The 22,571-nt window shown below is 35.5% G+C and overlaps 1 protein-coding gene across 1 annotated transcript in view; it reads right to left on the reverse strand.

Moving 5' to 3' along the window:
- Positions 1 to 22,571, reverse strand: part of LIN7A (lin-7 homolog A (C. elegans)) — a 154,344-nt gene that overhangs the window by 77,436 nt on the left and 54,337 nt on the right. Inside the window, exon 2 of the mRNA XM_011994386.1 lies at positions 20,214 to 20,332. Coding sequence (XP_011849776.1) covers positions 20,214 to 20,332 — 119 coding nt within the window. The remainder of the gene's footprint in view (positions 1 to 20,213; positions 20,333 to 22,571) is intronic.

Here is a 22,571-nt window from a genome sequence, read left to right on the forward strand (position 1 = left end):
TACTTGCCTCTGGGCTGGTTTCAGGAGGGGCCCCTATCAGATATGCCTACTCTCAGGTTGCAAAACAGGATCACCCTCACAGAAATCCTAGAGCCAAGACTTTTCCAGTGTTAAAAGCTAGACCCACTGCATCTCAACTGCTCTATACTTGACACTTAAGAAAGATGGATAAGAAGGCGATATTTAATCTAAACCATGACACGATTGCCAGCAAGAAGTTGCAAAGTGAAGTAGAAGGTGAAGCTAAAGTGGCCTAAGTTTTGGCTAAGTAGAGAAAAGGCACTGGCATGTAGCACTTTAAACCAAAGTATCTAATCTACTCTCTCTATATATACATTTTTAAAGGTTGTGTGGTGTAGTTCATGAGACAAATGAGCAGAATTCTAGGCAGCTCAAGTGAACGATTTGTGGGAACTCATGTTGATAGTTTAAGATGCGTATGTTTCCTGGTCACACAAAAATACAGCATTTTGATCTGACATGAGAAGATCCTGCAGTGGGGGGAGTTCTGTGGACCTATGAACATGTTCTATCACAGTTCTAACTAACTCAAACTGCCTAGTTGGATCGCTTGGTTGGCTGGGGGTGGATTCATCTTCAGGCAGAAGGCATTGCACTCCATCTGAGCACCACAGGAGAGGCTTGGCAAAGATCTGAAGAGGTGTGGGCAGAAAACCACATCCATTGGCACCCTCTGACTTCTTTTTATCACACCTCAGGAGACCTCAGAATAGACATATACTTAATTTAAAAACTGTTGGGAATCATTTCATGGAATAACTTGTATTTTTGAGGATTCTAAGAAATAGATGGCCAAAAATAGTATAGGTATTGTCAGATATTTAAATATCTATATAACTACTAAGAGCATAACTCAACCACATTATGCCTCTGGGTTTTTTTTTTTTTTTCTTTTTTTGCAAATAGTCTTCTTTTTAGTGTAAGAGAAGGCAACACTTGAATGCTGTCAACTCTGGCTCAACAATTGGGTAACTGAACATGACTTATCCTAACAGTGTTGCATGGAAACCTATCATACAAAATATGAAATTATAGAGTTAGATACTTCCAAGAAGAATTTCTCATGAATTTTGGAGATCATGGAGAGAAAGCTAGCCAGATGTTTTAAAGGATTGGAAACCATGACATATGAGGAAAGTTGAAAGAAAGATATGGGATATTTAACTTAAGGAGAAAAAACTTGCTGGTTGCAAGGCTCTGGAAACTTCCCTAATTCCTAATAGTGCTGGGGCCTCTCCTAGGATCTCAATGCACATGGTATGCCCTCCCTGTGATAAAGGCACAACATGACAAAGAATATGTTAGGGGAAATCTTGTTCCATAATTATCACAATTAGTGCATCCATGCATATTATAAAAAGGTGGTCCTTCCTTAAAACGCTGCCATTTGCCAGGGAATTGAATAATAAATATTTAAATCTTGGATGAATACAAAATGAATGACCCCCATAAAGTGTGCATTAAATAATATTTCTTGGTATCCTTGAGAATTTTCAGAGTTATTACTAATGTAAGTATACTCTTTCAATAAGAAGAAAGGTGAATTGTGTCAGTCCACATGATTAGAACTGATGGACATACAAACACTGGGCAGGTCCTGGGCAAAGCATGGAGAACAAGAAATTGTAAGATGAACAGAAGTGGGGAGCATAGAGGTCTCATCACCTCTGTTCTTCTTATAACAATATGGAGGACTGAAGAAATGTTCCAAAGATACACTAAATCGTAACTGCCATCACAAATACCTACTATATGGTTGGTACCCTCATCTATAGATTACTGGGAGACCACAAAGGGGTAGACAAAGTCTCTTGTAACCAGAAATTATGAACAGGAAAAAACTGTTGAGCCAAGACTATGGTCAGACTATGTATAGTAGAGTCAAGAACATCAGAGTGCTCCTTCAGGTGCTAGCTGCAAGTTGAAAGTTAATATTTCTTTGCATAGGGAAAGATATTTTGTTGTACTCTGGTAGGTACATTCACATCCACAAATTTTGGGCCAAATTTACCTTTGTATGTGAAAACTTTAAATGTAATATGTTCATATTATTTTAACATCAAAGATGCTAAGGAATTATTTGTATACCTCAGGGAAAGGTCAATGCAAAATTCTGCTGTAAATGTAAAAAGCATTCAAATATAAATGATCTAAGCCCCAAGGTCATAAAAGTAGTAACTGCTACATTTTTGAAGGAGCCAGTATTAGACAAAATTAAGACATCTCAGGCTGAAAATAGTGCGGGAAATATACTCATCTAATTCAGCTTTTTTCCCTCTTCCTGCCACATTAGAGGATAAAGAATGGGATGAGAAGTGGGAAAGAGAATATATCAGCGGTTATTTTGTTTTAAAAGACCAAGTCAAAGGGGAGGTAATGGAAAAGAATGGGTAATAGGAAATGTCCCTTGCAGTTAACACACAATATATAATGAGTGTATTTCCTAAATAACTTATTACATTAAAATAAAATTATGTATATTGAATTGCAGTGTCTGAAACAGTATCTGTAAAAGGTATTTCTCTATTAGGAAAGCAAGTCAACAAGCTTAATTGTATTGCAACTGCTTTTAAACCCAATTAAATAGTTTTATATATTCAAATTAGCTATTGCATTGAGGAAACCTACTCATCTTAATTTTTTTTAGTTGTTATTATGTATATCAATCCCAAACACACTGAAATATACTTCAATAAGCATGTTTTTCTAACCATTATAAATATTGCTTTATCAAAAGAAAACCAATACTTTTAAGCATCAGAACATTGGGTATTGAATAAACAAAACAGTCAGATAGAGACTAATTTATAAATATTTTGTTTGTAAAGTCGTTTTGAATTAGGAATTTATTGTAAAGCAACTTTCACAACTAAACATAGGTATTGATGGTAAAAATATTTCTAGAATCTTGTAATAGACAAATGTAAACCTTTTTATCACTAGGAATTCAATGAGGAAAACATTTTTTAAACTTCTACAAAATAGAAATATTTTATAAAATATAAGAATATTAGTTGATATTTAAAGTATTTTTCTCACTGTTAGATCATTATGCCTATTTAGCTAACTAAATATGGCATAACTGTTTTGACAATTATTTAAAGCTGTAGCTTAACAGAGTCCAATTATATATAAATTCAAGTTGAAGAAAATATGTTTGTATAATTGTATGTTCAAATACTGGACACTTCAATTTTTTTCTTTGTACCTGGCAATGAAAGTATTATAAAGCCATAATTGGAACAACAATCAATTTCATTTATTTTAATGCCATTGTGATTAAATCAACATTTCAAGTCAACTCTTTATTACCCAAGTTTATCATTTCTAAGATGAAAATTTGAATACAAAGCATAATTCATCGATTCTATTATTTGCAGTCCTTAAGTCATGGAGATCTTGAAAAATTCCTCCCTCAGCTATAATGATGAGCCAAAATTAATTAAGGCAAATGAATATTCTAAATGAATCTCTTCCTGTAACTATTGTTTGAATAATTGCTTATGCTTGACAAGATATTTTTCATGAAATATCAACAATGTGATTTGAATCACGCTCATAATTACAAACTCCTCAACCATAGTAATTAATAAATTACTGCCCTCTCATGGGACTGTCTTCAAAATTTAAAACATTTATTATTGAGAAGTTCTGTTGAGCTATTATAATGTATTCGTAATTTTCTAAGACCTTAAATTTCTTCCAACCTTGTCATTTGGCTATTTAATTTTTAGTTTTCATTGAAATATACTTGACAAAAATCTTTGTCACATTTGGAGGAAGGACTTTTTTTTTTTTTTTTTTTTTCTGTTGCCCAGGCTGGAGTGCAGTGGCGCAATCTCAGCTCACTGCAAGCTCTGCCTCCCGGGTTTACGCCATTCTCCTGCCTCAGCCTCCCAAGTAGCTGGGACTACAGGTGCCCGCCACCACGCCCGGCTAATTTTTTGAATTTTTAGTAGAGACTGGGTTTCACCGTGTTAGCCAGGATGGTCTCGATCTCCTGACCTCGTGATCCACCTGCCTTGGCCTCCCAAAGTGCTGGGATTACAGGCGTGAGACACCGCGCGCAGACCAGAGGACATATTTTATAGCTTGTTTAGGAAAGTCTGATTTACTCAGTCAATGTCTAGCATTCTCAATTCTCTCAACATGTGGCGGTAGTTGGCTCTATCCTGGAGACAAAATAGTTACTGTCCCATACATGAAGAGATCAAATGATTTTCAAAGAAATTTTTATAGAATCCAGTTGCAATTCACTTTCTAAAATAGGGAATCAACAATAACTGACAGCTAAGCAGGCGATCATAGAGGAAAATTAACAGAATATCCTTTTGATCAGATGCACTGTAAGGTAGAATTCTTTAATTTTGTTGACTGTCAGTAAACTTCTTCATATTGTCTCCATGTGGGTTTACATTCCTCAGAGCAGTTAGCCCTGAGTATTCTTTAGAAAGATGTGTGTGGTGTTGTTCTCTTTTTATGGCTGTTGTGCCTGTTGATAGCCCCAGGTTGGTAAGACCTGAAAATTGTGTAGGAAGATGTGTTTAGGGAAATCAGTGAAAGGGAAATAACCTAATCTATTTGGTGTTCCAGAAAGGCTAATCCCCCCTCTCCTTTCCTGACTTTAAAACAGAGGAACAGGTCAAGCACAGTGGCTCACACCTGCAGTCCCAGTACTTTGGGAGGTAGAGGCGGGTGGGTCACTTGAGCCCAGGAGTTCAAGACCAGCCTGGGCAACATAGCGAGACCTTGTCTCCAGAAACAATTTTTAAAAATTAGGCAGGGCATGGTGGCACAAGCCTGTAGTTCTAGCTACTCAGGAGGCTGAGGTAGGAGGATGGCTTGAGCCCAGGAGCTCGAGGCTACAGTGACTTATGATCACACCACTGCACTCCAGCCTGGGCAATAGAGTGAGACCCTGTCTCTAAAAAAAATGAAAGTGAAAATAAAACATTCTGATTTGAAATAAGAGAGGAATATCTTTGCATTTAACACGGAAAATGTATACCTGTGCATTGTCAACAAGGCTATGCTTTTGTTGGCTATCTAGACCTCAATGATTTACCTGTCATTAATGTCACTGGTCACTGGCCCATCTTTCCAGAAGCAAGATTGAAAAGAGGAAGAGGTATGTTACTGGGAGTCTCTAATCCCTCACCTGGACTATTCTAAGGTAAATGGTTTCTTATATTTTTTTTGTTGTTTGGTTGGTTACTTGTTTATCTGATTTTTTTTTTTTTCTGCTATTTTGCCCAACAACTGGTAGGGCTGGGTTCTGTAGCTGCATTTCTAGGTGCTAGCAAATAGGGAATAGGCAGCAAAGTACTCTTGGGCTGGACTTTAGGCAGTAGGATACGTCTGACATGTTGATCTATGGGAAATAGAAAATGCAGTTCCAAAGTTTCCAAGTATCAGGCTTAATCAAGCCTGGGAATCGCTTATTATATGGTGAACAGGTTGACATGGGAAAAACAAGGTAGTTTGGGATAACAAGATTATATGTCACACATTTCTTTTCTATTTAAGAAAACAGGCTTTCTTCCTAACTCTGTGGCTATTGGTTGAAAATGATTTTTCTGCCTTTAGTGCTAACCTACTAAGAAAAGAACTATGGGCACATTTAAATAGACATGCATATTTGTGGTAGATCCGGAAATACATTTGCTAAAGTTTGGTCTTAAAATACTAAATTATTCCAGAAAGGGCTTAAATTTTCTGAAAATGTCATAACTGGTTTGATTAAATAATGCCAATTATACAATGACTAGTAACTAAATTTTTTACATTGTTTCTTGAAAACTTGAATAACAAACATATGAGAAAATAGAATACCAAAAGACAATATATTGTCTTGTGTTAACTGAGGCAAAGAACAAAACGGCATAAATTTTAAAAATTGTTGTTGGTACAAATGGAACATTTATGAATAGGGATTGTGGAAATGGGAATCATGGTGCAATTTTCCTATTTTAACTCATTACTGACAAGCTTTAAAATAATGTTTCATTATTCCCACATTCCAGAATGTTCTGTTTTAGCTATTATCCATAACAAGTAAAACTAGAACTAGACTGGGACCTGCGATACTTTGGTTCTGGTGCTAACTTAGGCACTCACTAGGTTGAAAGACCACTTAAACTTTCTGTATCTTATTTTCTCATCCATAAAATTACATTTACAGTAGGACAAGGTGCCAAGTGGATCAGTCTCAGATTTACCAACCCCCTGAATTTTTAATAAAAATATTTGCACATGTACATTTTTTTCTAGGAAAAAAAGCCCATAATTTTACCTGATTCACAAAAAAGTTTATTATTTCCCAAAGGCAAAGAAAGCACAGCACTGGGTGCTTTCTATGGTTCCTTTTAACCTTGTATACATTACCAACTTTTATACATTTACTACATGAAAACTCATGTGTTACATATTTGCACATTCATAAGAACATACATATTTATGCAAATACATAAAGAACCCTGAAAATTTGGCTCTAATGACAGATCACTTTTCAAGGGTGGAAGCCATTTTAATGTAAGATGTTATTCTGAACTAGAAATGTTAGCATGTTTTGTCTGCGATTTCTATGAGCTCAGAGTCCCATTTGATAATTCAAGATTTTTGAAAATCAAAGATACGTTTGTCTACTAATAAAAATGAGTCATCTTAAGGAATTCTTCCATGCACCCAACAAATATTTATGAAATGCTTATTATTTGGCTGATATCATGCTAGGTACTAATTTTCTGTTTGATTAAAATAAGACATTTTCTACCTTCAGTCTAATAAGGTAGATGACTATTACTTAAAACTTTAACTAACTTTAATAAGAAAAATAGATGGAGATCCACAAATTATGGATTTGAAACTGTTCTAACTTTTTTTGAGAGCAGTCGGCTGTATTCTAGTACTTTTTTGCCCCCTTTGGATCTCAGGTGTAAAGAACAGAATTGGAATCACCATGACCTTTAGTTTATGGCACACACTCATCATTATACATTGATTCATGAGTGCCTTGGTTTTATTAATTTACTTTTATACACACACACACACACACACAGAGAGAGAGAGAGAGAGAGAGAAAACGAGGCAGAGAGAGACAGATACAAATTGAAATCTCCCACTGAGACAAAAGCTGGGATCACAAGTAGCTAGGATCAAAACTATGTGGCACCCCTTTTCCCCAAACTCATTCCCTTGGCTCTCCATGAGTTAAATAGTAACGAAGGGATGAGAACCCAGAAACAGATTCCTACGTGGAGACGATGATGGATCGTAAGGTGACAGACTAGGAAAACTCTAAATATCTTTTAGACACTGGGGTGGGGAAAGATTTCCGAAGTGAGATACGCAAAAAGCATATTCTAAACAAGAGCAATGTGAGCACTTAAAATTGAGAACTTTATTCATGAAAGATACCTTGAAGGCAAGTTACAAAGGAAGAGAATATATTCACTATATAAACCACCCCCAAAAAAAGCTACTAAGAAGAATATATAAGAAGAATATATAAGAATATGTAAAAGCCCAAGTTAGTAGAAAAACACATGAACGGATGTTTCACAGAAAAATAAACACATATGGCTAAGAGGATATATTCAACAATTGACTGATCAAGTAAACACCAATAATAACTGCAATGAGACCCCATTGCATTGTACGTTCCACTGATGAAAATTTAAATGTCTCATATACAACTGTTGGAGGTAATATGGATAAACAATTATACATTGTTTGTCAGTGTATAAATTGGAGTAATCAAGTTTGAAAACTGTTGGCATTGTCTCTTAAAGTTGAATATTCTTGGCCGGGCACGGTGTCTAACGCCTGTAATCCCAGCACTTTGGGAGGCTGAGGCGGGAGGATTTCCTGAGGTCAGGAGTTTGAGACCACCCTGGCCAACATGGTGAAACCCCGTCTCTAGTAAAAATACAAAAACTAGCTGGGCATGCGGGCACATGCCTGTAATCCCAGCTACTTGGGAGGCTAAGGCAGGAGAACTGCTTGAGCCCGGGAGGCAGAGGTTGCAGTGAGCCGAGATCCTGTCACTGCACTCCAGCCTGGCTGACAGAGAGAGACTCAGTCTCAAAAAAAAAAAAAGAAAAAAAGAAAAGAAAAATTGAATATTCTTATACTTTATGACCCAGAAATTCCACATGCACACAAACACCCCAGAGAAGCCTTGGTCATCTAACCAGAGACACATGTATGTTAATAGTAGTGTCAATCACAATAGTGAAAACCTGGAAATAACTCAAATGTCCATCAATAAGAGACAGTGATTTTATAAACTGTGATATCTTCACACAATGAAATATCACACAGCAGCCAAAGCGAATGAACCGCAACAACGCCAAAATTATGGAATCTTAGCAGTGTTATAGTAAGTGAAAGAGAACATTTCCCGAATATTTCAACAGTATGGTTATCTCTTTATAATATTTTAAATAAATACAATTTAAATATATTTTAGGAAAAAATCCTGCAATCAGACTATATACAAAGAAAAGCAAGGAAATAATGAAAAAAGCTGGGATCAGTTTTCAGCCCTAAATCTATATATTTCCCTATGAGAGAAAAAAAAGGAAGAAAGGAAGGAAGAGAGGGAAGAAGAAAGGAAAGGAGTAAGCTAGTAATCGCCTTGCATATATTTGAATTATGAATGATACTAAGTTCATTTCTTTTTACATGCAAATTACCCCCAGGGATAACAGTAAACTGGCTTAAAAATGTCCATTTGTAACTTAACATTCATTTTAGATGGCTTATACAAATGAACTTCTTTCTCTCCATTTATGCTGGCAACACTGAAGCAAGAAAAGGTTAAATGACTTGTTCACTGAGAGGGAAAAACAAAACAAAACAAAACAAAAAAAACAGTTGTCATCCGTGGTGCCAAAAATAGAAGTTCTGATTTCCAGTCCTGTGATCTCAACAGAAGACAGAATGTTCACTCTATCTGACTGATATAAAATACAACTTCTCCAAGGACTCTATTATTTTGAACTACTGTGTAAGTACATGTAATTATAAGCTTCTGGAAATATGCACTGTTTATTTTATCATTTGTAATAGCAAATAGAAAGGCTTGGGCTGAGTATTTACCCAACAATGACACTAACAGCCTTCAGAGTCATTATAGATGATTTGTAAGGGTCTGTTTAGATATCCTTAAGATCAATGACCCATTAGTGCAATTATAGTCTAAGATGGCTCCTGTACTTGCTGCCAGAAAGGGACATGTTGATGTTGCACTCTCTACACATCATTAAAAATGTGTCTTTACTCAGAGGAAGCTGCAGAAATAGAACTATAACTATACTTTAAAATTCTGTTCCCAATGGGTGATGTAGTCATTCTCTTTTTGTAATGCCTCTGATAAAATGATAAATTATATTCTCAGAAAATTGAATAAAACAAATGTGTCCAGAGTTTGTTCCTTCTGGTGGGTTTGTGGTCTCGCTGACTTCAATAATGAAGCCATGGACCTTTGCGGTGAGTGTTACAGCTCTTAAAGATGGCACGGACCCCAAGGGTGAGCAGCAGCAAGATTTATTGTGAAGAGGGAAAGAACAAAGCTTCCACAGCGTGGAAGGTGACCCAAGCAGATTGCTGCTGCTGGCTAGGGTGGCCAGATTTTATTTCCTTATTTGTCCCCGCCCATGTCCTGCTGATTGGTCCATTTTACAGAGTGTTGATTGGTCCATTTTACAGAGCACTGATTGCTCCATTTTATAAACCTCTAGCTAGCCACAGACAGCTGATTGGTGCGTTTTTACAGAGTGCTGATTGATGCATTTTACAAACCTCTAGCTAGCCACCTAGTGCTGATTGGTGTGTTTTACAATCCTAGCTGCAGAGCGCTGATGGGTGCATTTTACAATCCTCTTGTAAGACAGAAAAGTTCTCCAAGTCACCACCCGGCCCAGAAGTCCAGCTGGCTTCACCTCTCACAAGTACATTTATTCTGTAGTATTATTTTTATCAGTTAAAAAATCTTCATAGTACCTGTCTTTCTTACCCCATTCACACAGTCTTGCATAGTTACATATTCCAAGTATCCATACATGCTCACCTTTTCATGTAGATGTAATCTATGTGAAGAAAAGCATAGATTGCTTGCTATGTAACTATAGATTCACAGAACTGGAAGGACCACAGGGGATCGACTACCTAGTGGAGCAGTGTTTTTCAACTGATATTATAGTCCCTTGTTAATTAGTCTTTATTGGGGAGTAGGAGAGGGGTGGGAGAGAGAGGAGATATCATGGACACTTTAGAAAATCTAATGAAGTCTGTGAAGTTATCCCAAGAAAAATCCACTCATTGTGTAAATGTTCATGTCATTGATTTATTTGTTTGCATTTGACATTGAGTTATTATTTCACATATTACAAAAAATTATGTGACTCATTTTTCTTGTAAAAATTGATGACCTCTTTCTAAATAAAACAATAATAAATGCAAATTACTAACCAAATCATATATAAAAAAGAAAACATAGTTTCTGCTTAAAATAGTTTTCAATGAGAAGGCTGTTTTATTTGGCTTAATAAGAAGTTAAAATTTAGGCTACTCTGGGACACTTTGCCTTTGGGATAGCTCTGCTGTGTCTATGGAGCAGCCAAAAAAACAAAAAAAAAAGGAGTAAGTTAAAATTTAGAGTGATCCTTCCTTTATATGAAAATATTGGTGTAGGCCGGGCGCGGTGGCTCAAGCCTGTAATCCCAGCACTTTGGGAGGCCGAGACGGGCGGATCACGAGGTCAGGAAATCGAGACCATCCTGGCTAACACGGTGAAACCCCGTCTCTACTAAAAAATACAAAAAAAGAAAAACTAGCCGGGCGAGGTGGTGGGCGCCTGTAGTCCCAGCTACTGGGGAGGCTGAGGCAGGAGAATGGCGTAAACCCGGGAGGCGGAGCTTGCAGTGAGCTGAGATCCGGCCACTGCACTCCAGCCTGGGCGACAGAGGGAGACTCCGTCTCAAAAAAAAAAAAAAAAAAAGAAAGAAAATATTGGTGTTATTTTTAGTATCCAAACAATTTTTCATCTGTTTTAATAGCAGTATGTGCTCAAAGTTGCAGCTCACATAGCTTTCAGTATCAAACAGAATTAAATTCCCTATCAGTCAGAGCAGAGTAGACTTTTGTCAAGACACCTGAGCTTTCTCCAAGATACTTCAAGGTGAATTCAGGTTCTGTGAAACGCTTTGTCCTCAAGTCAAATGTAATTATTTTTGGAAAGCTTAGTGTCAACAATGCAGCCTTTGTCAGTAAGGGAAGATGTTTGAATTCTTTCAGTTTTATGTAGTCTAAGCAGAAATAACTTTTAAAAGAGTTTTGTAGTCTTTACAGATGTTTGTAGATCTTCTCCGTGGACAAACTTACATGTCCTTCTCATTTTCAACTCCCTTGCCCTCACTAAAGTCTTTCTTTCAGCACTTTTATGTCAATGGAAAGGTCACAAGATTTTACCTCTAATTTCTTCCTCCAAAATAACAGTTCTTTCCAGAGTCACCCTACTAGACCAGAAAATCTGAAATTGAAAGACTAGCCTCATTTTTTTTTTTTTTTTGGCCTAACATCTTCCTTGTAGATGTAGATTAACCTCTCTTGTCAAATTGTTTTAAGATTCAGCTCTCCTTTACTTAAAAAATAAATAAAATTAAATTTCTGACCCAAGTTCAGCCAAGTGCATTAACACTTATCCAATGGAAAGCCAAAAAACTTCTGACAGTAAAAGGAATACATTTTGCTTCATTTCTAAATAAAAACTTTTGAAACTCTAGATTTCTGGCTATGGCTGTGAAATTATTAGGTTGCTTTTAACAGAGCAGGCAAAGCATCTTTTTAGGATAATTATCAGTGTCTTTCACACGAATGCATGCTGATGGTGAGGGCAACATGTCTCTGTGAAAAGTGGAACCTCTGTCTTCACCAGATTAATTACTCTGGATCTTGCATCAAGAAACTCCATATGTACGCCATATGTACTTGCAGTATCAAGATTTTTGTTCCATTAGGAGTTTTGCTTGATAAGAAACTCTGTTGGGAGGAAGTAACACACACACACACACACACCCCAACATTCAAGTGAGAGATAAAAATCAGAGTTTTACTGAAACAATCATAGTTTTTACCCAGCTGCATGCCAAATGGGAATGACACAGCTGTTATTTTCACCATAACTGGCTTTGAAATATTGGCAAAATACCAGAGTTCAAGAGTAGGTTCTAGCAAGTGAACAGAGGTGTCATTAATTTTTTTTATTCTAAGCAACCCACCAGCTCAAGCATTTCTAGAGGACTTGAAATGATAAAGCTTTCTCCAGTTATTTATGGTTTCTTTTGATTGGAAACATGTCCAAAGTTTCATGTTAGGGCAAATATAAGTTTTGGTAAATTTCCATCCTTTTAAAATTGAACTTCTTCTCTAGGGGAAAAAAAAATCTATATTGTGTGATTTATTTTCAGGATGCTCAGAAATAAGCTTTCTTGACTTCATCCTATCATTGGCAGGAAACTTATCACACAAGAAACAGTCTGGCTTTTGTGTCCCATCACATTTAGCAATGCAAATAAAATCAAAGGAAATGTAGGAGCCATCAGCTTTCTTTTCTCTGACATTTGCCAACTTAAGCTAAGTTTAATGTGAACAGAAAGAGATATGCACAAACATAATGTCAGATGCATTTTCATTAATTCTGATGAAAGCAATGCCATTCCAGATGTCATTGTACAAGGATAGTAACTTTATGTGAAAAAGTACGTGCTACTCTGTGCATGTTTAAAGGAAAAGATCAAAATATTTTAAAACAATAAAAATATTAAAAGATTAAATATATTAAAAAACAAAAAACATATTTTACCATAAACAATTTTTTGTACAAAAAGCAAAAATAATAAAGCTAAGTTATATATATAATATATATATATATATGCTGTTACTTAACCTACAACATAAAGTCTGTATATGATCTTTAACTAAAATACCCCTTTTCTAAAGTGATCTGAAATGTACTATCTAATCTCTGCTGTTGTTATATAGGAAGTTTTCTGTATTACAAATGAGCCCACTATTGGGTGGTAAACCTTATGTTACACATTACTTTTCTCTTTATGTGGCTAAATATCACCAAGTTCGTAACTTCTTGTCATCTAACAAGGTATCCAGATCTCTTTTCATGCTGGTTTCCTTTTTCTACAATCACTACAATGTGTTAATATCTATCTGAAAGTTTGGAGCCATCTATTTAAAAATTTTGCATTTTTTGAATGATCAAGAACTATAGTACCATTGTTCTTCTCATTCTTAACTAATATTTCTTTTTTGTCATACATATGTACATATTTTATTGAGTATCTAGGAGTGAAATTATGTAAAGAAATGCAATGCTAATCGTTTCTCTATAGGTTCTTTTGGATTTTATACATATATGATCATATCATCTGTGAATAATAACATTATTATCATTTTTCTTTTATTCTAATATTTACACCCATTTTATGTTTTACTTGACTTCTTTTAGTGGCTAGGCCCTTCAGAAAAATAGTGAATGACAATGCCGATTCTTAACTAATATTTCTAATTTTAGCTTTTTATCACTAAATCCATCAAGATTTTTTACCACAATAGCTACCATTTCTTAATTGTCAACTCTTTAAGGCAGGCACTGTATTAGTCAAGGTGTGTAATGTGCTATCTCATTTTATTTAATCTTTCTGACAATTCTATGAAGTTATTATTGTCGTATTTTACCTTAAAAAAGAGAATAAGCAAAACCAAGATCACAGAAATTAAGTAACTTGGCACTAGATTACAAAATGATGTGGTCAAGCAAGGATGTGAGTCCAGATTTGTCACAATCCATTGCCAATATTCTTTCTGCACTTTTCCATTATATTACAATAAGTTATGATTCAGTGTCAGCTTTACTTCCCTCCCTCCCTCCTTCCTTCATTCCTTCTTTCTTCTCTCTCTCCCTCTCTCCCTGTTTTCCCCTTCTTTTTCCTTCTTCCTTTTTTCTTCCCTCCCTCTCTCCTTCTCATCCTTCACTCTCTCCCATTCTTTCTTCCTCCAATTCCTCTTTCTCCTATTATCCTTATTTTATCTCATACTGTCACTAATTAGCCAAGTATGTATTTTCTTAGGGTAATTCTGAATCTAGGTTGTATCACCCAACTAAGCATTGGCTGTCTTATAAAGCTGATTAAGTTTTCCTTCTGTGTTTTCATCCACACAGTAGATTAAGACATTAATAGACATTAATTTGAAGAGCATCAAGAACAAAAGCTTGTGTCGTAATGCTACTTCTCACATGGTTGTGGAATTAGGGTGCAATAGCTCAATTTATTTTAATTATTGATGGTGGGGTAATGAATATAAATATACTAGTCTTGTGTGTTTTCTTAGATTCAGCTTATGGAAACTACCATGTCTCTTTCTATCTGTTATTCATTCCGTAACTTACCAAAACACCATACTTAGAGATAATGTGGGATCCTACTCTTTAATAATGATAAAATCCATTCACTGTGTAATTATTGGCTACCACACACTGTATTAGGTAGCTGTACATACATGATATTTAATTAGCAGGATCAGTGCAAGACTGGTGGTATTAGTCCATTATTTTAAACTAAAAAGTACAATTTTAGAGAAGGCAAAAACAGGTAGCCAAGTTGGGATTCAAACTTTGGTCAATTTGACCACAACACTACTCTAAGGACTTTGCTTCTGTCTCTGATCTGACAGAATGTCTCACGGTGACCTTTCCCACGTAGCCTTCTTGGGAGGCATTGTGGTGAAAATTCCCATTCCCTTCAAAAACTAATTCTCACTGGGGACCAGGAGCACTTGAACAGTAGATGGATAAACTCCAAATATTTCTCCTATCTTGATTACATCTTTAATTTCATAAGACAAAAAAAAATCCCTTTATAAAAATAATAATGAAAGTAGGAGAAAATGAGAGACAAGAAGCAAATAAAATTTGGGAACCAACTTTCTTAAAATTTTAACAATTGTGACCCACCTAATGGCCATAGGTACTTATATTGGTTATAAATTTCATATAAGTTTTCAAAGATGTATCAGGTTATACAACATAGTTTTAAAACATTGATTTTGTTTTATAGCAATTAAAGGACTGATGTTGCTTATAACCTTTGCCAAAATAAATCTGGTTTGATCATTGTGTATCATCAGTCAGGACAGTCTGGGTAATGCTGCGGTACAATAATCTCTAAACCTTGGAGATTTAGAGTAACAAAGGTTTATTTCTTGCTCAGATTATATGTTCATAAAAGGCTAGCTAGAGTCTGTATTTTTTATTTTCTCATTCTTAAACCCAGACTGATTGATAATTTATCATATAAAACTTACTCATTGCCTAGCAAAAGGAAGAGAGATTTACTCATGGCAAACCATTTACTTACTCATAGGCTCCTATGAAGAAGTGAAACATATAGCTTCTTCCACTCACATGTGATTAGCTAAAGCAGTTATCATAACCATAGATAGCTTTAGAGAGGATGGAGAAATTCAACTGTAGTGTGCACAAAGAAATAGAGAACCAGGCCAGTTTTGAAATCCTACTATCACAAAATGACAGTCATTCCCTATAGGGTTGATTTATTTTCTTATTCTATAGTTCTACTACTTTAGAAAATACTAACATTCGGTTTGGTGATTGGCCAAAGAAGGCAGTTTTTGGTGATTATGACATTTTGTTCTGCATTTTTGCTTCAAACCTGCATACAGCAGTTATAAATGTGCGAGTAAGTCCTTGCAACAGACCACTGTTAGCAGTACGTCACCCTCCAGGTCAATGAGCACATCATCCTGAAAAGCAGGAGCATGAATAATTCATTTTACAACTTAGAAGATGATGATAGTACACAGATTTTTTTTTTTTATTACTTTGGTTGCCACAATAATTTCTTTGTATTCTGTATTCTTTGTATTCTTTGTATTAGATGTCTTCTTAAAATATGATCTCTTATACATTTATTGATTTCTTTCTCTGAGGCACAAAGAACATGAAGTTTTGGGGCAAAGTCTAACTCTTGACAATTGAGCTATTTGCACTGCAATTCAGTTCTCTTAGGGAATTCTTTTATTCAAAAATCAATATTTCATAATCATAATATTTCAACCCTATTTATATGTTTAGGCTAATTCAATTAATTAATACAGTGTGAAGCTAAAGCTTGAAGTCACTTGAAATCACAGAAATGATCTTTACTGAGAATATTGGTACCATAAAATATTTATTTCATCTCTCATTCAAAAACTTGTGTAAATGTACTCTTATCAGCCAGCACATCTCATTATAGAAAAGTAGTATCATGTGTCAGCCCATTTCTCTGCCATGTTCTTTAAAATCACTTGCACAGATTAGGTGCAATTTAAATATTGATCAGGGCTCTTTAGAGATCCTTCAGCAATAAAACATAACTAAGAAAAGCATTGCTTACCACTGTCTGTATTCTATGAATAAAGATATGTGAGGATTTGCATTCAAGTGTAAGTTACTTCTTGACAGAGGAATGCCTTCTTAGTTGTACATGTAGATGGTCTTCCTTCAGTACTGATCTCAGCATATACTTTCATGCTTTCTTCCAGGTTATAGAAAAATATAGTTAAGGGAGCTTCAAATCTCTTTTAAGGCCATCTATTTCTAGTTAAAAAATTAAAATTTTTACCAAACTATTCTTTTCATATAGGTGCTGCACATATGCCAGGAGCTGATTCAGTGGTTTCATCCAAAAGTAAAGCAAAATATGGAATTATTTCAACATATAATACTAACTACTGTTATGTAAGGCAATAAAAATATTTTTGGCAAAAGCTTGTCCTGCTTTCTTTTTTGAGCATAATTTGTGTTTTACAATCTTGTTGGCAAAAGTGTGACCTGCAACTCTTTTTGCTTTGCTGAGTGCAACTAAGAATGATGCCACTGTCATTTTTGTTCTTTTCTCTGTTTTGCATGACAACATTAATAACTTTCAAAAGGAAAAGTATTAACTAGCAAATATTTCTGAAAAACTCAGATAACCACAAAGATTCTGAGCTTTATTTGAATAAAAAACCAAAACTTCGAAGTTTTTTTTTTTTTTTTTTTGCCAGTATTACAATCAGTACCCAAGACACCAAGAGAGGAAGTATTCTAGGCTCACTAAATGTAACTTTGAGACATTTATTATCAAACTTTATAACTGCACTTTTCTTTACTGGCATTTGGTTTCACCTACCTGGCAACATGCATTCATATTTTATATTTTAATTGAATAACTTTTCACTAGAAAGATTCATAATATTATTCAGAATAGTTGTTTATATATTGCTACTATTATTATTTCCCACAGTAAATGTAAATAAATACAATAAGAATAATAAAGAAAATTCCAAATTTAGCAAATATAAACAATATCATATGAATGGCCATAAAATGTTAGCCAAGATGAAGTAATCTTTTACAATTCCTCTATAACGTGCATTGCCTTTAAGAACAATATTATTACTAAGGAGTTTACTGTGAATATAAAATTAATCTTACTAGTTCAAATTTAAAAAAGGTAAGGTAGATAAATTACATCATCTGCTTTCCCTGTGAAAATGCCAAACTGTCTATAGATCAGTTATGGACTTCTATGGACTACCAATGACGCACACACTTTACCATGAGAAGAGTTTGTTAGATGGATTTATAATGCCTAAACAAAGCCCCCATATTTACTTTCCATTTTAATTTCATTCTCATTTTCCTTAGCAAACTCTAAAAAAAAGAAAGAAAGAAAAAAAGGCTGGTGTGTTTATTTGAACAGATATCCATACCACATTTATATTTCCAGACCCAACTTCTCCCCCAACCTTCAGATTTAGATGCCTGTTAGACATCTCTACTTGGATATCTCAAAAGCATCATCAACTTACTAAGTCCATAATGGAGTTCCTGGATAGCCTTCTGCAAAACTAGTCCACCTTATTATAACATCATTCATTCAATTGTTCAAGCCCAAACCTAAGATTCAATAGGGTCTTCTTTCTTTCACATTCCATATTGCCATCCAGTTCATTAATAATTTCTGTTGACTTTGCTCTAAAAAAATATATCTGGAATCAGACAACTTCCCATTTTGCAGTGCTGCCACCTTTGTCCAAGTTTGCTATCATCTCATCTCTCACACAATCTACTCACTACTTAATCACTAGTCTCTCTTTGTTTCTACTTTTGTACTCACACTTGTAGTCTCATCACAGCATCCAGACACACATTTTCAAAAAGCAAATAAAATCAGGTCAGAACTCTCCAGGGGCTTCCTATCATACTTAGAAAGAAATACAATGTTCTTACTATATGGCCTGCTGGACCTATGTGTTCTCCTCTCCAGCTACCTCTAGGAAGCCTACCTTGCTAAGTCTACTGCATACATATTAGCTTTTGGTTTTTGCACTTGTGATTTCTTCTGCCTGGAACACTATGAGCCCTGATATTTGTGTGACTGTTCCATTACTTTTGTGCTTTCTTTTTTTCATTTATTTGCTTTTGTTCCTGACCACATTAAATAATAGAGCTTCAACCAGACCCCTCTAATCCTGCTTTATTTCTCTCCAGTCTTGTCACTCTGATATTGCATTGTGCATTTATTTATCATAGTCTTCTCCCATTAGACTGTGAGTTCCATGGTGGTAGAGACTCTGAATTCATCATAAGCCACGTACTCAATGAGCAGAGGTATATATTTGATGTATCCTATCCTTTGGTTACTTCTGTGGAAAGCAGAATGCTAAGACATAAAAGAGACGGTAGAATCTCGAAAATGGAAAAAAAAAATGGTCATCAAATTTTGGGGGAATGGCACTCTGTGAAGGAAGAAAACAGAGTATAGGAAATTTGGCCTTGGTCTACAGAGTGAGCACAGGAGTGACACCTGTAATCAAGAGGACGCTCATGCAGTTTTGAGATATTTTATACCTTTCCCACTGAGGGGAAGCTAATGGCAAAGAATCCGTATGCTGAGAAATTTCCTTACAGCCTTCAATCAAATTCATAGGTTAAAACTTAGAGACGTTATTATTGTTATGTACTTAAGCTGTGTTCAATATTAACAAAAATTAAATAGTGAACACTTCACCTGATAAATATTTAGCACAAGCACAGCATAAGTCAACAAATTCCAACAAAGGTCAAATTTTACATGCATTGCATAGGCACCAGTTTAAATCTGTAGTGAGAAGTTTTGTATGTCTTTACCTTGATCTTTCCTGCCTAGTGACTAAACTGGTATTGTTGAGGTAAAAGAATATACATTAGCCACAAGAAGAGTTGTAAAGAGAAAGGTGGAGTGACACAAGCATTCATGAGAGGTGCCTGCCCTATGCTACAATAAACTCTCTAGGTAGTCATCGGTTTCAACAGACTTTGGAGAGAATAACAGTAGGTAATTCAACACTGAGGACTTTTGGCAGGGCAAATGGATTTATGGACTTTGGGTTCTAACTAATGAATTATTACTTGGTTCTTGTTGGGGAAGGAGTAATGGGTTACCAAGTCAAACAATATAGTTTATAGATCTCAAGTGACTTATCTTGTAACCAATTAAATTCATTAGTTGAATAGTCAATCCCACTCAAAATCAATACAAAATTCAAATAGTCATTTCAATATACTTGTTTCACCTTAGTCTTCTTGAAACCATTAGTTAAGAAAGGATTACAATGTAGATTTGTTACAAAGACATACCAGCCTAACTGTATATTTTCCATCATTGCCTTAGACAGTAATGTTTAGTCAGTAGGAGGTTACTACTTCAGATTTACCTGGGAAAGAATTAATTGTATGTTATTTTTAGACAACCTCAGCCCCTATTAATGATAACTAGTTCTACCTGAATTTCTAGGTGGCTTCATGTGACCACTAAATAGCATAGACTACATGCAACAGTCACCTGCTAGGCAGTCCCTTCATTGGTACCAGAAGATCAACATTTGGTTTTATATGAATGTATAAATCCTGGCTGGATCTAATTTAGCAGGCTAAACTATATTTTATCATCTGTCCAAGGAGCTAAAAACAAAAAATTAAAATGTAGTTCCAATCTTAACAATTTCAACTGTTTGTGTAGAAAAGACATGTTTTCTATGAAGAAGACATATGGTGGAATTTAGTTACTAAAATCTTAGTGCCATACCTCTCGAATAGCTGTACAAAACTCACTCTGAAGCACTTTTTTGAGGGATTGTAGCTTGTGCACTGGTACTTCTCCAGATTCCTGTAGTTTTTCCAGTAATTCAATTGCTCTTGCAACATCTGAATGAAAAAAAAAAAACCAAAATAGAGAAACCTAGAATAAATTGTATCTCATCAGCTCATAGTACTATTATTCCAATTGGATGATGACATTGAAAAGCAAGTGGAATTAAATTGCATAATCAGAATTTATATTCATAGCTTATTGGTCTCATCGTTTGGTTAAAGGTCATTTTAACTTGTTCCACACATTTGTCACTTCATACATTTTCTTTGATGGGATTTCATGTAATTTGTGTCATACAAATGAGTTTGAATATTATGTCAGTAAAGAAGAGCTGGACACATGTCTATTATTTATTCTGATACTGCAATAACAAAACTAATTCTGTCAGTTTTACCTCTGAGATGCTTCCTTTCAGTTCAACTTTTCCTTTCTTATTTCAGTTTGTCATAGCTACAACGTTACATGTATTACTATAATGAATGGATTGCTGTGCATCTCTGCAGTTTGTCTATAAACTTCTTGAGGGTGGGAACTTGTCTGGTTTAGTTACCATTGTATCCTCAGGGTATAGTACATCATAGTGAATAAAATTAATGTACTTTTCCCATTTCACTGCCATTGGATTATTCCAGACCCTCGTCATCTCTCCTCTGTCCAATTGGAATTATTTCTTCTCCTACAACCTCTTCAAATGGTCCACAAAGTTATTTTCCTAAAACAAAAGTCTGATCATGTGCCCATCTACCAACCTTTAGAACAGTACTAAGCAAGAGTTTTCAATAACAGTTATTTTAAATGCTTCTCTTTCATTTAACAATATCAAAGGTTCATGTATCAAAAAACATGTAGTCTTTTATAGCCATAAACTTTAAAATTCCCTGGATTATTTCATATTGCCAAGAGAAAATAATTCAATAAAGGGTCATTTAAAAATACTTATGGGTGAGCTCTTCTATCCTTGTGGCTGCAGTAAATAACTCACTGAAAAACCACTGAGGCATTTATGTTATAGGATATGAGGTTTTTGATTCCTAAGTGCCTAGCTCCAGAAAGCATCCTACATCCCTGCCATCAGCTTATAAATTTATCCATTCACCCATCCATCCAGTAATTTGAGTTTCTGTTATTAATGCTTGGTGCCAGCTTAACAAGAATATGATACCCCTTTTCAAAGCTCACAATCTAATGGGAAAGAAATATAATAGCACAGCCACCTACAATAAAATTGTTAGCACCTCAGAATCTGGGTGGAGTTAGCATAGGTGTATGTATCTAACTGAATAAAATAACAAAAAGTGACTTTGATGGAGATTCTCTTTGAAGTAGTCATTCTGATTGCCAATCGTGGGCCAAAGTAGCACAAATCATTGAATCAATGTGACACTGCCAGTTTCTAAAGTCTACCTTTTAGTACACAAATGGGAAGTCTACATAGTCAATTTGACAAAACCAGATACTTCCATAATCAATAAGGTACCAAGCTGAGATTTTATGCATTTCTAACTGCAAAAAATTACCTAGGCTGCAGTAAGCCATGACTGTACCACTGGACTCCAGCCTAGGAGACAGCGTGAGACCCTATCTCTAAAACAACAGTAACAAAAATTCTACCTAGATGCCCATGGATGCATGGAACTCTCTGACCTCATTTTTTTCCCCCTAAAACTTGCTCTTCTTTTCTTTTGTTTCATATTTCCAAAAATTTCTTCCCCCAAACAAGTCATCTTCTCAACCAAAACTCTGGTGTCTTTCACACTCCCTTTGCATGCAGATAGTCGGCAAGTGCGGTAGATTCTATCTCGGAATTGCCTTTTGTAAAGAGCCCCATCACTCTCAGGGCAGTCTTCATCATTTCTCACTTGCAGTACCGGAACATCTCCTAACTGACCTCCTTTAAATTACTCTTCTTTTTTCAGTCCATCCGCCACATTGCTTCCATAGTAATTATCCTGAATGGTAAACCTAATTATTATTCTCCTGCACATAAAACCTTCCCTGGCTTCCTACTCCCTACAGAGTAAAGTTCAGAACACTTAGGGTTACATATAAGGCTATTAACAGCCGACTTCTTGCTCATCTCAGAACACCTCCTCCTGTCCATCCTACAGTGGGGCCATCCCAATTTTTTGCTGTTGCTAGGACGTGCCACAGAATTCCACACCTATGCCTTGCACATAGCATTCCCTGTTCCTGAAATTCAATTCATTCATTCATGCAGTAGTGCTAGCCCTGGGCTGTGCACAGGAGACAGCAGTGAAGGAGACAGCTCCTTTCTCTTGCTTTCATAGAACT

The sequence above is a fragment of the Mandrillus leucophaeus genome, unplaced genomic scaffold (assembly GCF_000951045.1).
Source record: "Mandrillus leucophaeus isolate KB7577 unplaced genomic scaffold, Mleu.le_1.0 Scaffold455, whole genome shotgun sequence".
Taxonomy (NCBI): Eukaryota; Metazoa; Chordata; class Mammalia; order Primates; family Cercopithecidae; genus Mandrillus; species Mandrillus leucophaeus.